Below are 21,365 nucleotides of genomic sequence, written 5' to 3' on the forward strand. Positions count from 1 at the left end.
TTTATCTTTTTTTTTTGGGGGGGGGGTCGTCGATCTTTCTGTTCATTTGTCCTGTCTTTTGTAGTTGCGATAACTAAAGAAATGTGTTTGGATGGATCAACTTCAGACTTGGGTCCTGTATGCATTTAGGAATAACGATCTGATCAGGTTTCTGGATTGGGTGATTCCATGTCAATTCACCCAATGGGTTAAATCGCACCATTTCAGAATTTGTTCAAATTTGGTATGTAGGTTATTTGTAATGGCCCAATGCAACAGAATTTTTTGAGCGCAGTCCGACGCACAGTTTTCGCGTGAGGACACACCCATTTTGGGCAATTTCAGCGAAAATGGGCATGACATCCCAGTTTTAAATGACCACAGCTCAGTATTAAACCAATGGGCCAAATTCAATAAAAATGGTATCATTGGAAAGGGAATAGAATGAACTTTCAGAAAAATATGTTATTTTTTTATGTTGGGGCAATTTAACGAGTGATGACCTTTTGACGTTTGCTTCAACCTTGAATTTCACCTTGTGGATCACGCGACCTTGAGTCAATTTTTAAATATGTGGATCCCTAACATTATTTCTGCAAAATATTAAAAGACTGGAGGTGTTTTTTTTTCTAGCACCTATCAAATACCTACAGGAGAAATTTTCAATGCAGTCTCACAATAGCTAACTGTGTATTGTGATTATGTATTCATGTGTATACTAGGTGTTAAAAAAACATTTGACACTTTTGTTTGTTAATAACTCAAAAGTTATAACTCGTATTGGACTGAGGTTTTCAAAGTGTAAAACTGAATGATGTCAAATTTATTTGGAATAAGTTTTGTAAAGTTTACTTCTTTAATATTCTTGAAATAATGTTCTAAATGTTTAATTAGATTTTCACTTTTTGAAAAATCAAGGCCAAAAAATCTGTGTGAGTCAGTAATTCAGAGCACAACAATGGCCATTGTGCACTGCAGCTAAAATTCCAGAGCACCTTTTTTAGCGCAGTCATGAATCATTAATGACACTGGATAGCAAAAGGTTGGCAGAAAATGACGGGTGCAATACACAGTGGCAATTGTTGTGTTTTGAATGAATCACAGAAACACACAGATTTTGTGGTCTAATTTTTCAAAAAGTGCAATCCTAATTAAATATTCCGAGCATTATTTTAAGACATTAACGAAGTAAATTTCACAAAACTTATTCCAAATAAATATGACATCTTTCAATTTTACAATTTCAAAACCCCAGCTGGATACAAGTTAACACTTTTGAGTTATCTTTTTTTTGACACCTAGTACATCATAAATCTATAGTGAACATCTATAGACTTTATGTTGTATAAGCATGAATACATAATCAATATACACAGTTAGCTATGTATGGGACTGCAATGAAAATTTTTTGCTGAAGGTATACCAACTTTGATAGGGGCTAGAAAACGAACAAAAAATAATACACCTCCAGTTTTTGTCGACCCCACTGGAGGTGAGGGGTGACTACGGGATCGTCTGCGGCGTCTGTCCGTCCGTCCGTCCGTCGACTTGGCAAGATACCTTATGCACCATGATGACATGTAACTTTTTAGATGTCGACTTGGCAAGATAGATTATGTCACCATGACGACATGTAACTTTTAAGATGTCGACTTGGCAAGATACATTATGTCACCATGATGACATGTAACTTTTTAGATGTCGACTTGGCAAGATACATTATCACACCATGACGACATGTAACTTTTTAGATGTCGACTTGGCAAGATATACTATGTTGCCATGACGACATTTAAAGTTTTAGAAATCGACTTGACATGATAATTTTTTGTCTCCATGTCAACTTATAAAGTTGATAAGTCGACATGATAGAGCTATTATGTTGACTTGACAAGATAAATTATCTCGCCAAGTCTCCAAGTCGAATGGCACTTTAAAGCTTCCGTACGAGAGGTTAATTTAGAACATCAAGAACTCATTGTGTGCCATATCCATATATCTTTACTATATCTATGTATGTGGGTGTGCGTGCGTGTGTGTGTGTGTCTGTGTGTATGTATGTATGTCTGTCTGTAATCATGTTTTGCGAAAAAAATATATAAAAACTTTCCGATCGCAATATATTATGAAGGTGACGTGCGTGTGTGTGTGGGACACGCGCTTTTGCACTAAAAATACAGTATAATAATATACAGAGGAAATCTACACTGGGCTTGGTCTTAGGGGAAAATCAGCCAAGCTCTTATGCTATAGTTTGTAATCCTGTGGCGAGTTAATACACCTATATCTATCAGAGAAGAGCAATCATAAATACTCGGACCAAAGAGGGACTGAATTCAGTGCAAGGATTGACATGGCATGGTTTACAAGTCTTGTCATGGAAGCTCTGAAACAAAAATCGTTATAACAATTTAATGAAGAGATCTTATGATTATAGTCTTATAACACTCTGGGTGGGTTCTTCAGTGTTAGCGCTGCTCATCCAGACGGGCCTTAACCATATACACTATCATCACCAAAGCACTGCCTGATACCCTGTTACTATACATCAGGGTTGAGGGGGAAACTGTTGATGAAACACTCATTCCAGGAACTTGAATACACGCCACTACAAAAGGCATGAATGATCTTATAATTTTAACGCATAATAACACAATGGATCTCTCGAGCCGTAAGTTATATGCAATGAGCAATCATTCGGGCTGTCACGTACTACTAGTATGTATAGGCAGGGCTCGACACTAACGGTGGCCCGGTGGCCCGGGGCCACCAGAAATGAAAGTCGGGCCACCAAATTTCAAAAAAGGGCAAATTTGGTGGCCCGTCTCGGGCCACCAAAATTTTTTGAAAAGTATGTCAATAAATTCGTAACTTTTTGCGCCGGAAATTAGCAGTTAAATTTGTTAAAAGGATGGATGAAAAGGACTGAATGAATGCCTGAGAGTGAGTGTTGCATGTTTGTTGAAGTTTATTTATGAGTAGATATGTCCAACTTCTAATTCTTACTATCATAAATCTTAAATATTTGACTCATTTAAAAAAAAGGACTTTTAACGTTTTTTATTGTTTTTTTTTGGGGGGGACACCAAATTTTTCTCTCGGGCCACCAAAAATTTGAAATTTAGGATTTTGGTGGCCCCCCATCGGGCCACCAAACAAAAAAGTTAGTGTCGAGCCATGGTATAGGATATGGATCTTCCTGTATACCTGTGTATATAGACTTACCATCTTTTAGTGCCATTGACTCTGGTCCGATAATTTTCCCTTCAGCAATTCTTCTTCCTTTCTGGAGGTCCGTGTTCACCGCAAGGGGTCCCGACCATGGCCTTGGTGGTAGTAATCTTAATAGGGATACGATAGAAAGAAGAGATTCAGGATATATGACCTTTGCTCATGAGCACGATCAATCAAATTCAAAATAATTCAACTCATTTTATCTATGTTCTCTTCCTTAAATAATATCCGGAAAGTGTGACTATTATTGTATCCGTATAAATATCGTATTAAAAGGATTACAATATATATATTTTATATAAGATAAAAGTATTACAAAGCATACCATTTTAAGAGGAAATCAAAGTTTATTTGATGAAAATCAGGTTTGGAATGACTGAAACACCCAAAAACAAAGTAAAACAAAGCGATCGTAGTAAAATGTGGGTCCCAAACCTTATTAGAATCGCTCTGTTTTGGATATCTCACCCATTTCAAAACCAAGTTTCATCAAATAAATGTTGAATTCCTCGTGGAATTACATGCTCTTTCATATATTTCATGAGAGGTTTCTTATCATCTCATCAAAAAATGTTAAAAACCTGAAATTAGGTCTCAACCAAGACTATATTATCCCTTTAGTGTATGAATAGGAGTAGCGTTTTGTCGTTATAGTGATACTGACAACAACACTACTAATGATAATATAAATAGTAATAAAAATTGTTACCATTATCATTATCTTTATCATAACACCTTTTTATCATTATCATCATAATTACTCTTATCATCATTTTCAATGTTATCAGTATCTTATCCATTACTAAATTGTCTTATTCTTGGTTATGATCATCACAGTTATCATTGCAGTGAATGTTGTTGTTGTTGTAATATAAATTATATTTTAATGGAAAAAAAAAACTTTGTTTTTTGAAGAATGGCATAAGAAAGGTATCTTGACACTTAATGATGTAGTTGAAAGTGGATGTTTTAAATCCCATGAGTTAATTTGTTGTGTTCTCAATTCTGACAATATTTATTAGTGGATTTTAAGTATTCCAAACTTAAAAAAGCAATTCCAAAGATATGGGTGAAACGTATATCAGAATTGGGTAGACGTGAAAACGTTCATAAAGATCATGATATTGATTTATATGTAATAAAGGACAATAATTATATCAGATTATCTGAAACAACATCGAAAAAATTCATAATTTGTTATGTGAGAGCAAGAAAAGTGATTTAACTATAGTGTTATATTGGAAGGAGAGATTTGATCTGAATACTGATTTTAAGTGGAATACTGTTTTGAAACAAAGATTTCGAAAACTAAGGAACAAAAAAGGAAAGCAATGCTACATCAAGACATTACATTGTATTTTACCTTATAGATATAATCTTTTCAAATGGAAAATCGTCAGTGACAATTTATGTATATACATTTTGTTATGAAACAGAAACTTTTAGTCATGTTCTCTTGGAGTGTCCTAAAAGTGTCTATGTTTTGGAAAATATCACTGATTTTATTCAGGTCGCTTTTAGAGAAACAAGTTTATCAAATGAGAAACTATTGATTATTGGAGTGGAATCAAAGAGTCCAAATGCAATGAATATAAACAAAATATTGATAATATATGCCCAGTATGCAATCTATAAACAATGCATGATGCATTTATTTCAAGGTCATTCATAAATACAATAGTTTGAAAATATGGATTAGTTTTAGAAATTAAATACTGTTAGATAATGTTTCTGAGATTATACTAAACATGATGAGATCATTTAACCAATGAAGAATGTGTATTTATCTGAGTATGTGCCCATTCAAATCTATTGTTTAAAAAATTTGCTTGATGTATAGTTTTGGAAATGAATGCAATAAAGTACCTCTGTATAGGAACAAAAAAATCATTGCAATAAATTGTTATATATTTTGCTATGGTTTCTCTGCCTCTTCTCTAAACTTCGAACCGATATAATCACTCTGCCTTCCACTCTGAGGATGGGGCATTGTCGTAAATGTATTCATGTGAGGTTGTGAGGTTCTGGTAATTGGTAATTTCAACCACATGACTTTTTTTTCGAGACTCCTCATACCTGAATGCTTCCGGGTCAACAGGTGAAGACTTGAGAGTAAGAAAGACGACCAAGCTGAGACCAGCTATGGCTGACATGTAGAACAACTTGTTGCAACACCCTGCTCTGCATGAGAATGTTAATCAGGGAACGGGTATTTATATTGTGACATTGAATGGTCTATATAAACTGCATGGTGGATGGTTGGCCATTAATATATGCAATCACGTGACTAATGCAGCGAGGATCAAAATCGTTATACGAGTACTATAACTGACATCACGTCAGGTAATTCAAACATTTGACTGGCTACCGACGGGGCTAGGATGAAAATATATATGTAATGTGTATTTGATGTGTATTTATGTAGAGCATAACATGTCTTGTCTATCATTGTAATAAAACACTTGAAAGTCCCTTATTGGGAGTTATATATCCCCCGACAATATATGTATACATATATATATATATATATATATATATATATATATATATAATTATATATATATATATATATATATAATTATATATATATATATATATATATATATATATATAATTATATATATATATATATATATATATATATATATATATATCAGCGCTGCACGCTTCAGAAAAAAATATAACTCCCGCGGTCATGTCAGGTGTTAAATACTCCTCTATAAAGGCAATATCTGCAGATGATCTTAAACAGATATATTACCTTTGTAGATGTGTGAAAGAACATTTGATATCCCGCGTGAGTGATATTTTCCCTGAGAGATTATATTTTCCCGAAGCGCTCAGCGCTAAAGAAAGAGAAAATAATTGTCTCAAGGGAGAAACATATCTCCCAAAGGGAGCTGTCAAGTCTGATACTAAAGGGTCTATCGATAGACAAGGTAATACTCTTTGTTTATTGTATGATCTACGTGAATACGAGTCTAATACTATATGTATAGGGCCTATCGATAGACAAGGTAATACTCTTTGTTTATTGTATGATCTACATGAGTACACATCATTTCATCCTAACATCGTTGGCAGCTAGTCAAATTCTCGAATTATATTGCCTGACGTGACGTCACTTCCAGCAACATAAGTCACGTTATTGCATTGATATTATGACCAATCAACGTACCAGTATTTATGTAATATGGGACATTTATCACTATCATTAACTGTTATCATCGGCATTGTTCACTGGCATGTTGTATGTCTTTTAAAGTGATTATCCTCATCACGCTTATACTTTCTTGAATTATAAATTCCTAAAAGAAATAAACGTAGAACTATACTTCTGTGGAGGACTAACATGACGCCTGTACGTTGTCCTTTATCTTCACGGACGCTCTTCTCGACCTTCTGTTCCCCTCGTCCACCTTCCCGCCTTCCCCTGTGACGGGTCCCTTGTTGGCGTTGCATCTTGGTCCGGATGTGGGTCTATAACACTGAAAGATGATGAGAGCAATGAAAAGAGATAATACAATTTGTGATTTTAAACAAAATATGAACTTTCTGCAGGTATAATGTATCAATAGCTCTCTCCGCGAGCATGTGACATGTATGGGAAGGAAAATATGCATGAGGGGGGAAAAGCACTACATTAAAAACACTGACGTCACGGATGATTATGTTACAAAAAGTTTTCTTTATGTATAGATGACGACATAAGATAACCAAAAACATGGACCGAAATGGCCATTTTATTTCTTGCAATGATGATGATAATGATAATAATAATAATAATAATAATAATAATAATAATAATGATAAAACGAGTCTGCGTATATATCACAGTTCACTAGTTCATTTCTGATGTGATGTCGGGGCCCCGTTTGTGCGTTCGTGCGTGTGTATTAGTGCGTGGGGGAGGGGGGGGGGGGACTCCCACTAAGGCATACTTGTAAACTAAAAAGCCTTGGATTGGTATATTATCGGTCCTGGCAACTTCGTTTAGTTAAAAAACGGAAATCTTACATAATCAGATAAAAATACATTATCAGATTACTACAATAAATACCAAGGAGGAAATTAAGCGAAAAAGAGCTTTAAAAGCTTCGCAGCGAGTGGCCCTTTAAGTCCATGTTTCCGGTCCTCATTGTGACATGGTGGTACGGGCAGAATTGTATAAATTTGTTATCATAGTTACATTGCCACAAGAGGGGGTACTTGCCTTGTCCATGGTTCAATCCACTCACTTCGCATCGCAATCTGTACACAATATGCAGACGTCATTATCTATCATAAGACTATCATGACTATGATCTCCAATACGACTACATTATTACGATCAATTGATACCTGCATCAACTTCTAAATTTTTATTGGCGCGTACGAAATGGGATGTAGCCACCCCCCCCCCCCTAAAAAAAAAATAAAATAAAAATAAATAAACAGCGAGGATGAGCAAAATGATCTATACACGATGTGATTATAAAGACACCGGCCGAAGGAAACAATGACCATTCCCCACGTCAATTAAATTATGAAAAGTTGTCTAAAGATAGAAGCATTACAAACAAATACAAATACACGCATACACACAAATATTATTCATATACCTGTACAGTCATATCTGCCCTGTAGTGATCATCTGTCTATAACGACCACTTGCTGCTAGCGACAACATGGAAAAACTGCCCATAACGACGATATCTTTCAGAGATGCCATAATTATTACCCACTCACATTGTCCCCGGATATCTATTTTTCTTAATTTTTATTAAACATTTTCCGAATAGTCCATCCAAAGCGCGAAATTCAATTCAAGGCAAAATCCCTCGTCTGAGAGGGGGAGTACATGCATATATACAAGTATATATACGATAATCATATTTACATGCACGTTACACAGACGCCTTCAGGTAGAGTAATTTGCTATACAAGCACATACATACGTCTCTGTAGTATATCAAGTGGTAATTCCAACCACAGTAAGGGCTATATGTCACGTGGACTTGCAACATTTTTAATGAGATTAGGGTGTCACGAGCTGTACACCTAGGGCACCAAAGCTAAAATATTACATACACTGTATCAGACTTCAGACAGTAGGTGATAATTGCAGTAGGCCTAATGGGACTGGACTGTCGGGAGACTACGAAAGAGTTTATATTAGAACAGCATAGGTCCATGATTAGAACGACATTTGGTGTTATCCCATGCGACATACTCCGGCTGACAATATAACTATAGGCATAAAGTCTTTACCCACGACCAGATACTGATACACTACCATACAATATTAGCAGTGAAGCCTATTACTTACTTCTAAAAACCTAATTACTCAAGCATCACGAAGGTTGTTTTCATGCAGCTTACCTTGAGGCACTTCAGTGTTTCTACAATCTACTTCTGATCCTTGACGAGCAGCTAATTACAACCATGCTGCATATACCCAGGGAGGTACGTGAGTATATACTGCACCCTACTCAATGATATCATCGAGGGGCTATCATTCTCGTTTGCTACTGCCGTTAACGGCTATAAATTGCTATGTCATTTTGCACACCGTTTAGGTCTCGGGAAAAGCAAATATTTGACATTGATATGATCCATCCGTTTTTTTTTTGTTTTTTTTTAAAGCAGTATTTAAGGTGGCATGATCGCACGCCTTTGATACCTTTATCTGTTTATCATGCTTTGCTGCACACATTTATATACACACACGCAAACACACACACACACACACACGCAAACACACACAGACACACGGCACACACACAAACACAAGCTCTGATCGATGTTGTTTATAGATTACTATAGTATTCATTCATTCATTCATCCATCCTTCCATTCATTCATTCATTCATTCATTCATTCATTCATTCATTCATTCATTCATTCATTCATTCATTTAATCGATCTCTTGCAATTATTTTTCTGAACTGGCAGAGTGCGTTCATCATCATAAGTAGAATTCAACATTTTTTTTGACCGCCACGTACAAATCAGTATATATCAACAAATGAATACATTATTCGAGGACAATTTGTGCACCATGCAAAGGAACATAAGGTGTCATCACTTTGGGCCCCCCTCTTATTTTAACCCGGAAGTACGTTAGTGGCACTAAAAAGAAATAGATAGAGACCTTGAAGTGTGAGCGCGGTAAGGTTATATGTTTTTTTCCACTGAAGACCTTTTTTCTTCTTTTTTTTTCGCTTGTCAGCTGGAGAAACCCGGAAGTGGAAGGGGAGAGATGAGCTGAGGACCTTTTTTTTTTCTTGTTTGCTCATGAAACCCGGAAGTGGGCCCCCACACTTTTGAAAACGCTCCGCCGGCCCTGATCAATGTGCATATTTTTAAAGCTTCAGCTATTATTAGGGATAACAATAATTCTGAAGAGAATACTGAAACATTAGGAAAATTCTTAGGATCGACAGAGAAAGAGCTCGGTTGAACAACTAATGAATATATTCTGTTTGTCATAGCGATGTAACGTTGTGATAAAAATCTCGATTTGATTATTCAAATAAATTCAATCAATATTCCAATCATTTCTCATGGCCATCACCGTCATCATTATGATCATTGACATTGGAAATAGTATTTCCACAGACCTTATTGCACTTTCTATGACGTCGAAATATAAGATGTTCTTTCAGTCAATCGTGTTCCTGATATTCTTTTCTGTTCATGATTATCTTGATCTCTATCTCCACTTTAATGTTCTTTTTAACGTCATTGTACAATGCTCTCTGCGCTTATTGTTGGCCATCATTGCTTGATCGTGACCTTTTCAGCTGCAGAGAGGTTTTAGCTTTTGAAGTTTATTTTCTCAGATTACGTGCTCCATTATCAATAGCTTGTCATAAAATGTTACAAATGAACTTGTTAAAACAAAAGACTTATTGGTGTAAATGTACTGAATAGTAGTAGTGTAAGTTACGGAGCGGAGAAAACCGCCCTCTATTATCCTGAGCCGTAAAGTATCAGTAAACGTTATAAGTTTCCCCTCAACGTAACGCCAAACTTTTAAGATATGAATACAGTAACCATATTAATTTGTTCTACATTATCATTCACTTTATATCAAGGCTTGCTTCATCTCCTCCGCTCCCTCCTGTTATCCTGGATGGCGTCGGCATCCCTGCAGTCAGTAAAGCAGGCAACCTTGGACAATCGTCATTATGATCATGATGTCAAATCACTAACACCTGTCAGTCGGCAAAATAATTCGGAAAGTTGGACAGATTCGGCAATACCCCAACAGAAAGTCTACTGAGCTTCTTGTGTACTTATTTAGTAATATCCTGTGTAGATAATTGTATACATTACAGTGTTCCATTATATGGTCTTCCCTAGATATATGTAAAACGGGTTCAAATAATTCAGAAAACATAAGGTTTATAGATGGTGCATGCTCTATATTATTATCGGGACTATAATACCGCTATAATGATATCCACCAATTTTTGAAAACTTCGTTGGTTATCAGTTGAGAAACGTGGTTATGTCTAAAGCGCATAGAACAGCCTCCCTCCCTTTTAAATCGCAGAACATTACATCATCAGCTCCTCTCTGGAATTCACAACCTCTTAGGAAGACTATCTTTCCTTGATTCTTCCCCAGTAGGCTCTGAAAACAAATTGTTAGCCTATATTAAGACAGTAATAATTGCATATTTTTATGCCAAGCGGATAAGAATGAATGATGATTACATTATGCGCTTTATAATGCGAAATATTTTTATCATTATTATTTGAAGTTCACTCTGGGGATTTTTTTTTCCTTTCTTTCTGATTGCCGTCGAAGTAAGAGGTGGAGAGAGAGAAAAAGAAATAAGACAAGGTCTCACGGTAAAGAGATAGTATTGGCTTGTCTTGTTTCAAGTTATGATACCACAGCGGTTGTCAATGGTACCGATGCTCTTTGTTTGTGGGGTTTGTGTATATAACGTCGCAAAACCCCAAATCTCCTGAAAAAGTGTCGTTTGTAATTGATCCAATAATGTAGGCCTATAATGTTCTACCAATCACTGTTTGTTTTCATTTTGCATTTTGCTTTGGCCCTACTGTATTTAGTCATTTATCTCAGTCATTTTACCTCTTACTTTACCCTCTGACATACAGTATTAATTTTGTACCGAATATTTTTTTTTTCAGTAAGCAATTATGGGTCTATCAAGGGCAGTTACAGATATCGAAGTCTGTCAACGGAGCTTTTTATTATGATAATAACTTTAGGGATGTTAGCGATGTCACGTTGCTACTGGTGATCATGATGATGATGATGATGATGATGATGATGATGAAAATGATGATGATGATGACGACGATGCCGAGGATGGTGCCAAGGAGTGACCGTCTAAGTCATGGAGGTGAAATAAAGCTTCACATGGTGGTCGGTTAACCAGTTATGATAATATTGTGACCAGTATCGATATCCAGAGAACTTTTTTTTTTTCCTCTCTACAGACATTTTTCTCCTCTTACCGCAGACTCTTAACAGATACCATACAATGCTACATTTTCCTGCTTACTAGCTTCCTTTCTTCAGAGTACGCTCGCTGCGTGCGATTGACCCGTCGATCGTGGTGTGACCACTTGTCCACGCACGATACACACGCGCCTATTGCTTGTACGTGTATTGTAATGCCACGTCTCAGTTGTACGTTGATTACTTGTCGCCGCTAAAGACACCGGTATCCACCATAATGATAGCCAATATAGGGTTATTTGCAGCTTTTCTCAGCCTTTTGGTTGTAGAATCCCATGGAATCTCATTCATGCTGTCACCTAATATCAGACGGTGTCTGAAAGAAGAGATTCACAAGGACATTTTGGTTACAGGGGACTACAGATTGTCAGACGCTCCTGGCCACAAAACGACTTTGCACGTAAGTAGACTGTGGGGGTAAAGCGTGTAAGATTCTAATCTATTTGTATCCTTCGAAAGATATTTGTAGATCTAGTACAGTACAGTATCACGCAAGCTCACTAGTCTATACACAGCCTTGTAACATGGTATAACTCATCGACGTATATGGATGGATATGCATGTGTACATTTGTAGTTGTATATTTAGTGTTCAATATTCATTTGGAGACACCTCCTTTCTATCAACAGCTGAGCATGAGAGCGAGAGAGCAAGTTGTGGTAAAGTAAAATTACAAAAATGTATGATGTCCGATGAACATGATGAAATGACAAATAACTTAAGGTCTTTGACTTCGTGAATGAATAGGATGTTGAAGAATGGTGTACAACAATTACAGCCCACCCACAGATAATCTGGCCAGGAGAAATAGAATCCGTCTGTTAAACTATCATTGCATAGAACATAATTACGTCTTGATGTTCTCTGTATCTCATAACCAAGGGTGCTAATGCAAATGATCTAACTTTTTCTTGTACCACTTGCCAGTCAGTCAGGCAAGCAGATTTTCATATTGTTGCAGAACACTAGTGTACTAGCCAGAACATGAATATTCCCTTACTCAAAATAAAAAAGAAAGTTAAAAAATAAAGCAAGCCACCCATAATTCGACCACAATGCTGTCCAAAATTCAAACGCCCGCTACATGTAAAAGTGATCCAGAACATCTATGCATTTACGTGTGGTTGAATTTTGGCATGGGAGGTCAAACCTTGGACAATTTGCTTGAAATTAAGGTATGACAAACTGATGTAGAAAATCATTGTAAGTCAAGGGCATAATGAAACCCAATCGTTTGAATAAACAGCACACAATGAAGTAACAAATTGATTTGATGATCAAATGTCGGCATTGCATTGCATTGGGGCTTTCTTCAAGTAGAACTAAGTGTTTGAAAGTTGCTGAGTGAAATTTAGTGCATTGCATCACTAAACGGTCATTATCTTTGGGCTTCTGTATGGTTGAATCTGGGAGTTTGTAGGAGGAGCGAAAAAAGGTGACTTCAAGACTTTGTGCTTGCCCAGTTTTGGCATTCATTTTCTCTAATTGTTCCAAAACACTTGCCTGACTGATTTTCACTTGCCCCAAGCAATTGGGCAAGCGCTTACGACGTATGTAGCACTTTGGTTTACCTTAAAGAATTACTTCATCGTGATTGATGTCTGAAAGAATGTAGGAAAATCTTGTGCAGTATATCATAATGATATGCCTTGATGAAAGAAAGTTTAGAAGAAAACTTCCACACAAAAAAAGTGATGCTATTATGGATAAGAGTCTACAGTGTTACAGTATGTGACAAGATGGGTGAGTGCTGCATGGCCATGGAGTACTATTAACCCGTTGAGGACGGGCTGATTTTGCTACAATGCGCATTTCCCGCAGACACTTGCCCAAGTATACTCGGGACTTGTCCTCAACAGGTTAATTATGTGGACCCACAACCAAGAGATAATGAAGGCACTCAAGAGGATCAGAATGCCAATACCATTTTAACTGAAAAACCATTGTCGGAAGATCACATGATTATATTACTTGTGTTTTGTCTATATTTGCCTGATTTTACAAGAGTAAGACTTAGGAAAAAAAAAATCATAAATTCTGATTTGTCTAAATATTTCATTTGTATGTCCTTTTATTCAATCCATTCTAATTTTGAACTGATTTTCATTTATTCCATAGGAGAAAGATTTCCAGCATGCCCCCCCCCCCACTAATTTTGCCATACCACTGTACACTTCTACCCTGCCCTTGTTATAGCTAAATGCACAGATGCATGCTGTCCCCCCCCCCCCCCACTATACCCCACCACTAGCCAAATGTTGTGCATTTGTTCAAAGCTTACAAGCGTAGGATAGTGTAGAGTCAGTGGTGTGGCAAAATTGATGGGGGGAGGGGTGTACATACATACATGTACACTGTAAAGAAGTCTTTCCAAGGTGGAGTTTATTTTACCCCAAAACAGATATGTATGTCACATATTCTTTCTATCAGATTTCAGGCTGTTTCATAGCCTGTGGTAGGCGATGTGTTTCTAAGGCAAGCTGCCAAATGGATTTAACTGTAGTCAGTTGTTATTCATAGACATGGATATTCCAGTTATGTATTTACGACAGTACATGTATCAAAACACTTCATATATAAGCAGGAAAGAATGTGAGGTATCGATGTGCAAATTGCATAATACTGTAGTAAGTAATACTACTCTTCAAGCAGCAAAGTCAAGATATTAGTTATGAACCTCATTATCTTGTCAGCTTGACTAGACTTAACAGTTAACACTTTGGTTTAAATTGCAAATTAATTTAGGGGTAACCAACCAAGCTGCTTGTCTGATAACTGAGTCCATATGTACTACTAAATGATGTGTTTAAAGAAAGCTCAAGGATTTTGTTGTGTTCATTGGAAAGGAAGTGAGAAAGTCCATACAGTCTTAATACAAAGTTTGTTAAACTTTCTTCAATGTCTTTATTTTAGGTCACTGATTCCAAGGGACATGTGCTTTTCACCAAGGAAGATGCAGAAGAGGGAAAGTTTGCCTTCACCACAGATGACTATGATACCTATGAAATATGCCTTATGACCAAGGTACCTGGAGGTAAGCTTGCATCACCTCATCTTGTAATCAGCAACCAGTAACCTGTTCCATAATGAGTGATTAACACAGTCAACATAAATGCAAGCATTTCCAATGTATTGTTAATTCTTCTTACAATAGTCTGAGTTTTTGTTGTGATTCTTGTTCATACAAATATTTCCTCTTTTGTGTTTGTTTGATTTCTGAAATCGAGCTTCACACACAATGTATAATTTGTAATCTACCAGTCTATGTACTGAGTATTTGGTTCAAATGTCTCAGTAATAGTATGTTAATTGTGGAATGTGGTAGCATTGACAACCTGCTAAATATATGGCAGCTGAAACAAACTTGTATTCCTGTTTTTTGTTGTTTGTTAGTACAAAAATCTCATACACCAGCATAATTGCGGTTGGGATGGGATGTTTCCTTGCAGTCTTGAGTTACAACCCTTTTCTGCTGTACATGAAGTCATACCTGACAACTGTTCCCATCTATTAGGAACATATCCTCACCACCATGCAAACATTCAAAGGTCATGTGCAACCTTTGTAGGAACATTCTTCTTTCTTGGGGGGGGGGGGGGAAGAAGCTTAATTCAACAATGTATTCCTGTTTTTATCAACACCTGCTAATATGGGAGATTTGTGAAAATTCCTATTTATTTTCAGTTATTCCTATTTGCTGAATTTTAGGATTTGCAGGTATGTGAGGTTGTTGCCTGCTTTAGACTTATTGTTTTATTTGTTCTGGGCTGATCTTCTCCATCTTGGTCTGTTCTCTTTATTTCAAGGGATGCGCGCTGCAGATCGTGAAGTCACGCTTGTCGTCAAACACGGTGTTGAGGCCAAGAGTTACGAGGATGTAAGTCCCAAGCATTATAAGAAGATAAAAACTGGTAGTAACAACCTTGTGTGGTTTGATTTGATTGTATTGATTCTTAATGATGGCAATGTTTGAGAGAATTGTACGGCATAGTGACTTACTATTCCTTCAGAAGATATCAACACCTGTCACATAGTCACAAACTGTGACAACTTAGTAGTACTGCCACAGAGTGTGGATGGGAGCAAAGTAGCCTATCAGAATACACGCCTGTATATCATAGAAAAAAAAACATGTAGGAAACTTTGGTTTACAATACTTTGCCACATGTAATGTTATCATTTTTAATGTAACCGCTAGTTTTGTAGTAAATAGTGTTTTTTATGTAGGTGTTTCTTTTACGTAACACACCAATAGCAGCAAAGTGCATTACTGACTGCCTGATGAAGTACAAAAGTGACCATTTTAACCTGACAATCATGCAATTCAGCCACAACATCATAAATTTAATGTGTTCTTTTGAGTGAGTAAAATGTTAAGTCTCGGTCTGTTGCTCTAGGATTTTAGTCTGAAGTACTATAGTAACATAAACATTTTCATGGCCATATTAATATATAATTAATTCCTTCTGTTTGTGGTGGTTTCCAGTTGGCCAAATCTGAGAAGCTGAAACCAATGGAGATCGAGCTGAGAAGGCTAGAGGACTTGTCTGAGGCAATCGTCAATGACTTTGGATACATGAAGAAACGTGAAGAGGAGATGCGAGATACAAATGGTATGGAGTTACCACTTTTTGTTTTGTTGATATAAAATGTGAAATATTATCAATCACATTTCACTTTGCTAGAAACTAGCTTAAGTTTGAAGGCCCGATCACACTGCCCACAAGTTGCGTAAACGCATGAATCATGCAAGAAGTTTGGTTGTGCGTGCTTGTCCATCGAGAATTTTCGCTGATTTACGCGATGAAAATCACTGATGAAACTACAGAAAGATCATGCAAAAATCACTAACAAACCACACACTTTCAGCGCATAGGCACGCAAATGCCCCACATAGGGCGAATTTGTGGTTGTGCGCGACGACTGAGGTCCACGGAAAACCACGCATAGTCTGCGCATTATTACTATAATGAACTGCATATGAATCGCGCATAGACGCGATAGTGCAACACTTTCGCGAACGATCACTGAACTTCCACGCATATTTCGCACATTGTTCGCGTAAGGACTACGCAAACTGCTTCATCAGTGTTCTTCCAATTCTCATGGAATTCATATTGAATGTTTGTCTTTGGATATAGGTCAGCATGACATATTTCTTGACAGTGACAAAAAGTATGTTGCCATGGTAACAGCTCACATATTATGAGCCAAAATGATGGAAAATTTTGTGTTGCAAACTACTTCCTCAGTTTTTGCCCAATTTCCATGAAACTTGGTACAGATGTGTGCCTTTGGTTGTAGATGTGCAAGACGCATTTTTCGACAGTACCCGAAAGTACGTTGCCATGGTAACGGCATATTAATGGCAGAAGATCAAGGAAAGATCTTGCGGATTTAACTACTTCCTCAGTTTTTTGACCAAAGCTTATGAAATGTTGTTTTGACCAAAGCTTATGAAATGTTGTTTGGCGGGGGTATAACCAGTCGCTGTAGCGACATTTCTAGTTGTATCAAGGTTAGCTAATGATACCAATTATCATGTGTCCGTCATTTTATCCATACATGAGTGTATGTTTCCAGAGATTTTATTTGCACACAGTGTATGTGTCCTTTTTGCTTGCCCACCTGTCTCTACTTTGCCCTGAGCTCTCAAGTATCCCTATTTCTGCAGGAGACTTCCTCCAAAGTAAAATGTCTCTTGCATGTCCTGAAAAATTGATATGAAGGCCTTCTTGATTTGAGAATTAGTCTTTCCTACATATTATACAGTGCACTCCCAGTTACAATGAAGTCCCTTGGACTCTCAGTTTTTTTTCATTATATTGAAATTTCATGATAGGTGAACAGTAATGTATGTAAATGCATATAGATGATTATCTTTTGACCTTAATTTTACATCATTGTATCGAGCATTCCATCATAACCGTGTTCGTTATTTAATGGGATTGCACTGTATACAGTACATGTATCATTAAAAAAAAATCACTTGATTTTTATGTTCATGTTTCCTGTGGTTCATTAAGATAAGAATATATGTACTATGTATGCATATGAGTGTGTGCTACTTATCACATAAACTTGTTCCAAAATTACATTCACCCTCAGCGATTCAACTCTAAATTGAATATTTCCCCTTCATTCTTTTTTTCCCCCCTCTCTCTCTTGCTTCCAGAATCAACAAATTCAAGAGTGTTATACTTCAGTATATTTTCTATGGTGTGTCTGATGAGCTTAGCAACATGGCAAGTCTTCTACCTGAGGCGCTACTTCAAATCAAAGAAGCTCATCGAGTAATTTCTACCTGTAGAGTGCCTTCATCTTCACAATAATCCTCTCCATTTAGTAATTTATGATAATCAAAAGTTGTGAATCATATAAGAAGTTAATGTCATAAAATCATAAGAAGCAGAAAACTGTTTATTAACACTGGTACCATTCATCTGATTTCAAGCAAAAGTTTACTGCTTGGTGGCCGAGGGTACACATAAAATCATATGAATAGGTTTTAAATGAAATAGGTAAAAATAGGGTCTCCTCTCTTTTGTTCTTGTAAGAGCATCTGGTCTCCAGTAAGAAACGTCTACAGATATCTTCCAGTTCACATTCTTTGCTTGGATGAAAACAGGCAAATTGAAAATTGAACAGATCTTGTCAGTGTTTCTAAGTGAAAGCAAATACATTACAAGTGCTCTGGTGTTGAAAATTTGCAATGTCTTTTGCAGTCTCTTCTGGTGGTTGACATGTCTTCTGATGAGATAGATTACATGAGAAACTTTTCAAATTGTTACTTTTACTATTCTGTGATATTTGACTGCATGGATTAAAGATGTAGAGTGAATTATGAGATAGAATAATTTTTCAGAATCCCCCTCCCATTTGGTTGGTGTTGTGAATAGAAATATTAGTATGCCAAAATGTGAAAAGTAACTATGTTTCCAAGCCTCCATACAGAAAGGAGGAGAAAAAGAGAAATCTCTACATGCGTTGTTTCAAAGTGTGGAGTAAAGAATGATACTCATCACACACTTGACTAATCTTTGCCATTTCTTTGGTTATGAGAAACTTGCAAAAGGCAACATTTCTTTGACATTTTTGCATAGCGTAGATAGAAAAAGTTCTCTTTTTTTTTTGTCATAAACATATTGGCACTCATAGATTGCAGTTACACTTTGATACTGTTCAGAGTTGTTAGCTTCTACATCTGTATGTTAGATATCTCCATGTATTTTGCAATGTGTAATTATTCAAATTCATGAAATTCTTCAGTCGAGATGTTTCAATTGCAACTGATTGACAAATTGCCCTACATCGACGTAAATAAATAAGCACTGAATTGATCAGTGTTTAAGTAGCAGCCATGATAAAAAATCATTGGCGTACATACATAAATTTTTTATCATGGCTGCTACTAAAACACTGATCAATTCAGTGCTTATTTACGTCGATGTAGGGCAATTTGTCAATCAGTTGCAATTGAAACATCTCGACTGAAGAATTTCATGAATTTGAATAACAAAGCAGTACCCGCTGCATGCTATAAGGATTAGAACCAACACTTGCTGTCGGGCGAAAGCTTGGTGGTCTAGTGGAGATGACGTCTGGTGATCAAGAGGTCGTAGGTTCGAATCCTGCTCGAGTATGTACGCCCATGATTTTTTTATCATGGCTGCTACTAAAACACTGATCAATTCAGTGCTTATTTACGTCGATGTAGGGCAATTTGTCAATCAGTTGCAAATGTGTAATTAGTCTGTGAATGTATGTGTACTGTGGTCACTATTGATGAGTGCATGGTGTTTTTCTAAATGATGTACACAGTACACTGCCAGTACCATAATGTACAGCATGCTATGATGAAGCTTTGGTTTGTATGGTGGCATTTGGCAATCATTGTTTCATTGCAGAGGTATTTTCCCAGATAGAACATCTCCTGTGTCTTTTGGAGGAGGACAAGCTCATTCCTAAATCATCCAAAGCTTGTGGTAACTGTAATGTACCAATCTTTGTGACCCAAATGATGGTAGTAATTGGAAGACATGCAACCAAGAATATCTGTCAGTAACATAACCCAAGTATTTAAGTGCAATTTTGCCTCATTTCTACACATCTGACTGTACACTTAATCACTTTCTTGAAATATATCTGCCAGTGGTTAGTGCCGTAGATCAAAGGATTTCTTCATGATCTTTTCTACTTTTTTTTTAATTGGCTCGAAAGCAAAGGCACTGCAAAGTTTTGTTGTGTTTCAGAAAAAGAATCCGCACAGTGAAGTCTATGTAATCCACATCATGTGGTGTTAAAAAAAGAAGAAGAAGAAGAAGAAGAAGAAGAAAGAAAATTGAGTGCACAAATGTGTGGGCATTGTGCTGTAGCTACAATGTATCTATTGTAATTTCCTGGGGACTTCACACCAGGAGTGAATATGTTATGAATCCCATGTGATGTTGCACAAAGACTATCATGATTGATTATCATGATTAGATTAGAAATGATGTACAAGCAGCGGGCACTCATGTACATAGAAGTTACTGACCATAGCCATGTGCAAATGTCAAAGATGAGCTTGTTCATACAGGAGTTATCAGGTTTGTTTGTTTACCTTCCTTTATTTCCATGCATTCACTGTAGTGTGGAAGCAGGTGACCTGATACATTGTATTTTTCAAAGCCTTCTGGGGCACAAGATTGAAAATTTGATGTATTGATTGTTGTGTAAACAAGCAATTTATTTAACTTCTCATATTTCTTTTTCTTTCTTTTGCTGGGTCGTTTTTGGTTTGACTCTCATGAATTTGTAAATATTTGTAAGAGTTTTCAGAGTACAAGTATATGTCACAGAAAGTGGTTACAGGAATTGATCAGAAATTTAGCAAAATTTTACTCGTTGTAACTTGTAACATTTCAGAAGTATGTGAATGTTTATTTATCATACATGTCTGTGTTAAGTGGAGTGAAGGCAGTTTGGGAATCTTATTTCAGTTTCCCAGAGAGCATGCATGATGCGTTATTGGAAGGTAGTATGGGTATGTGCAGAAATCGTAGAATCCTGGCATGTGGCAAAGTAGACATATCTATGTCGTAGGTAAGAGGCCTTTTTGGAACTGCATGACAGAAAGATAAAAATAAACCCCAAAAAGGTCAGCTAAGATGAGAGCAGGCTTGGTTTGCAATTACGGAGGTTGAAAGTTTTGCTCATTTACATCAGCAGATATGTAATTTACTGAAACAAGTGCAGACCTACCTTGTATTGATGCCAAAAGATTTCCAGAACATACCGGCATAAAATTCTGCTTCTGTAGACTTAATAACAAAGAGTTACACAATGTTTATGCCATATACTGATCACCAATCAATGATGTGAAAATGAAAGAAATGAATGTGAAGAATTAGAAAATGGTTTTCTCAAAGAGTGTGCAAATAAAGAATGTGTAAAGTGACACATTGCAAAAAAATGTGTCGATTAATTCCAGTGAGAGTTTGAACCTCTCTAAACTTCCACGCTTGAAGATACACATCAATGTATTTGTATGTGATGTGATTTTTGGTTGCAGCCAATTGTAGTGTTTTACACAGTGGGCTTGAGATGCATAATTTTATCCGTTTGACCCGCTATTGAGCAACACTCTTACAAGTCTGCTAGACAGCTGCATGTATGATGCGCTCCTCAAG

General features: G+C 36.6%; 2 protein-coding genes across 2 annotated transcripts in view; one reads left to right on the forward strand and one right to left on the reverse strand.

Moving 5' to 3' along the window:
- Window positions 1-8,707, reverse strand: part of LOC139719382 (adipocyte plasma membrane-associated protein-like) — a 28,436-nt gene extending 19,729 nt beyond the window's left edge. The window contains exons 1-4 of the mRNA XM_071630800.1: window positions 8,575-8,707; window positions 6,566-6,701; window positions 5,290-5,394; window positions 3,205-3,320 (exon numbers count right to left, since the gene is read on the reverse strand). Coding sequence (XP_071486901.1) covers window positions 3,205-3,320; window positions 5,290-5,394; window positions 6,566-6,675 — 331 coding nt within the window. The 5' untranslated portion in view covers window positions 6,676-6,701; window positions 8,575-8,707. The remainder of the gene's footprint in view (window positions 1-3,204; window positions 3,321-5,289; window positions 5,395-6,565; window positions 6,702-8,574) is intronic.
- Window positions 8,708-11,874: 3,167 nt separating this feature from the next.
- Window positions 11,875-19,009, forward strand: LOC139719383 (transmembrane emp24 domain-containing protein 10-like). Its single transcript, XM_071630801.1, has 5 exons — window positions 11,875-12,094; window positions 14,608-14,728; window positions 15,501-15,571; window positions 16,181-16,307; window positions 17,870-19,009. Exons 1-5 carry the CDS (start codon window positions 11,912-11,914, stop codon window positions 17,989-17,991), a joined length of 624 nt encoding a protein of 207 aa, XP_071486902.1. The 5' UTR covers window positions 11,875-11,911; the 3' UTR covers window positions 17,992-19,009.
- The last annotated feature ends 2,356 nt before the right edge of the window (window positions 19,010-21,365 follow it).

The sequence above is a fragment of the Diadema antillarum genome, unplaced genomic scaffold (assembly GCF_040938485.1).
Source record: "Diadema antillarum isolate AM-2024a unplaced genomic scaffold, OU_Dant_1.0 scf00000109, whole genome shotgun sequence".
Lineage (NCBI taxonomy): Eukaryota > Metazoa > Echinodermata > Echinoidea > Diadematoida > Diadematidae > Diadema > Diadema antillarum.

Coding starts and splice junctions, on each gene's coding strand:
- LOC139719383 (XM_071630801.1), top strand. CDS start 11,912: ATGATAGCCAATATAGGGTTATTTGCAGCTTTTCTCAGCCTTTTGGTT. Junction 12,095..14,607: donor GCCACAAAACGACTTTGCAC/GTAAGTAGACTG, acceptor TCTTTATTTTAG/GTCACTGATTCCAAGGGACA. Junction 14,729..15,500: donor TATGACCAAGGTACCTGGAG/GTAAGCTTGCAT, acceptor CTTTATTTCAAG/GGATGCGCGCTGCAGATCGT.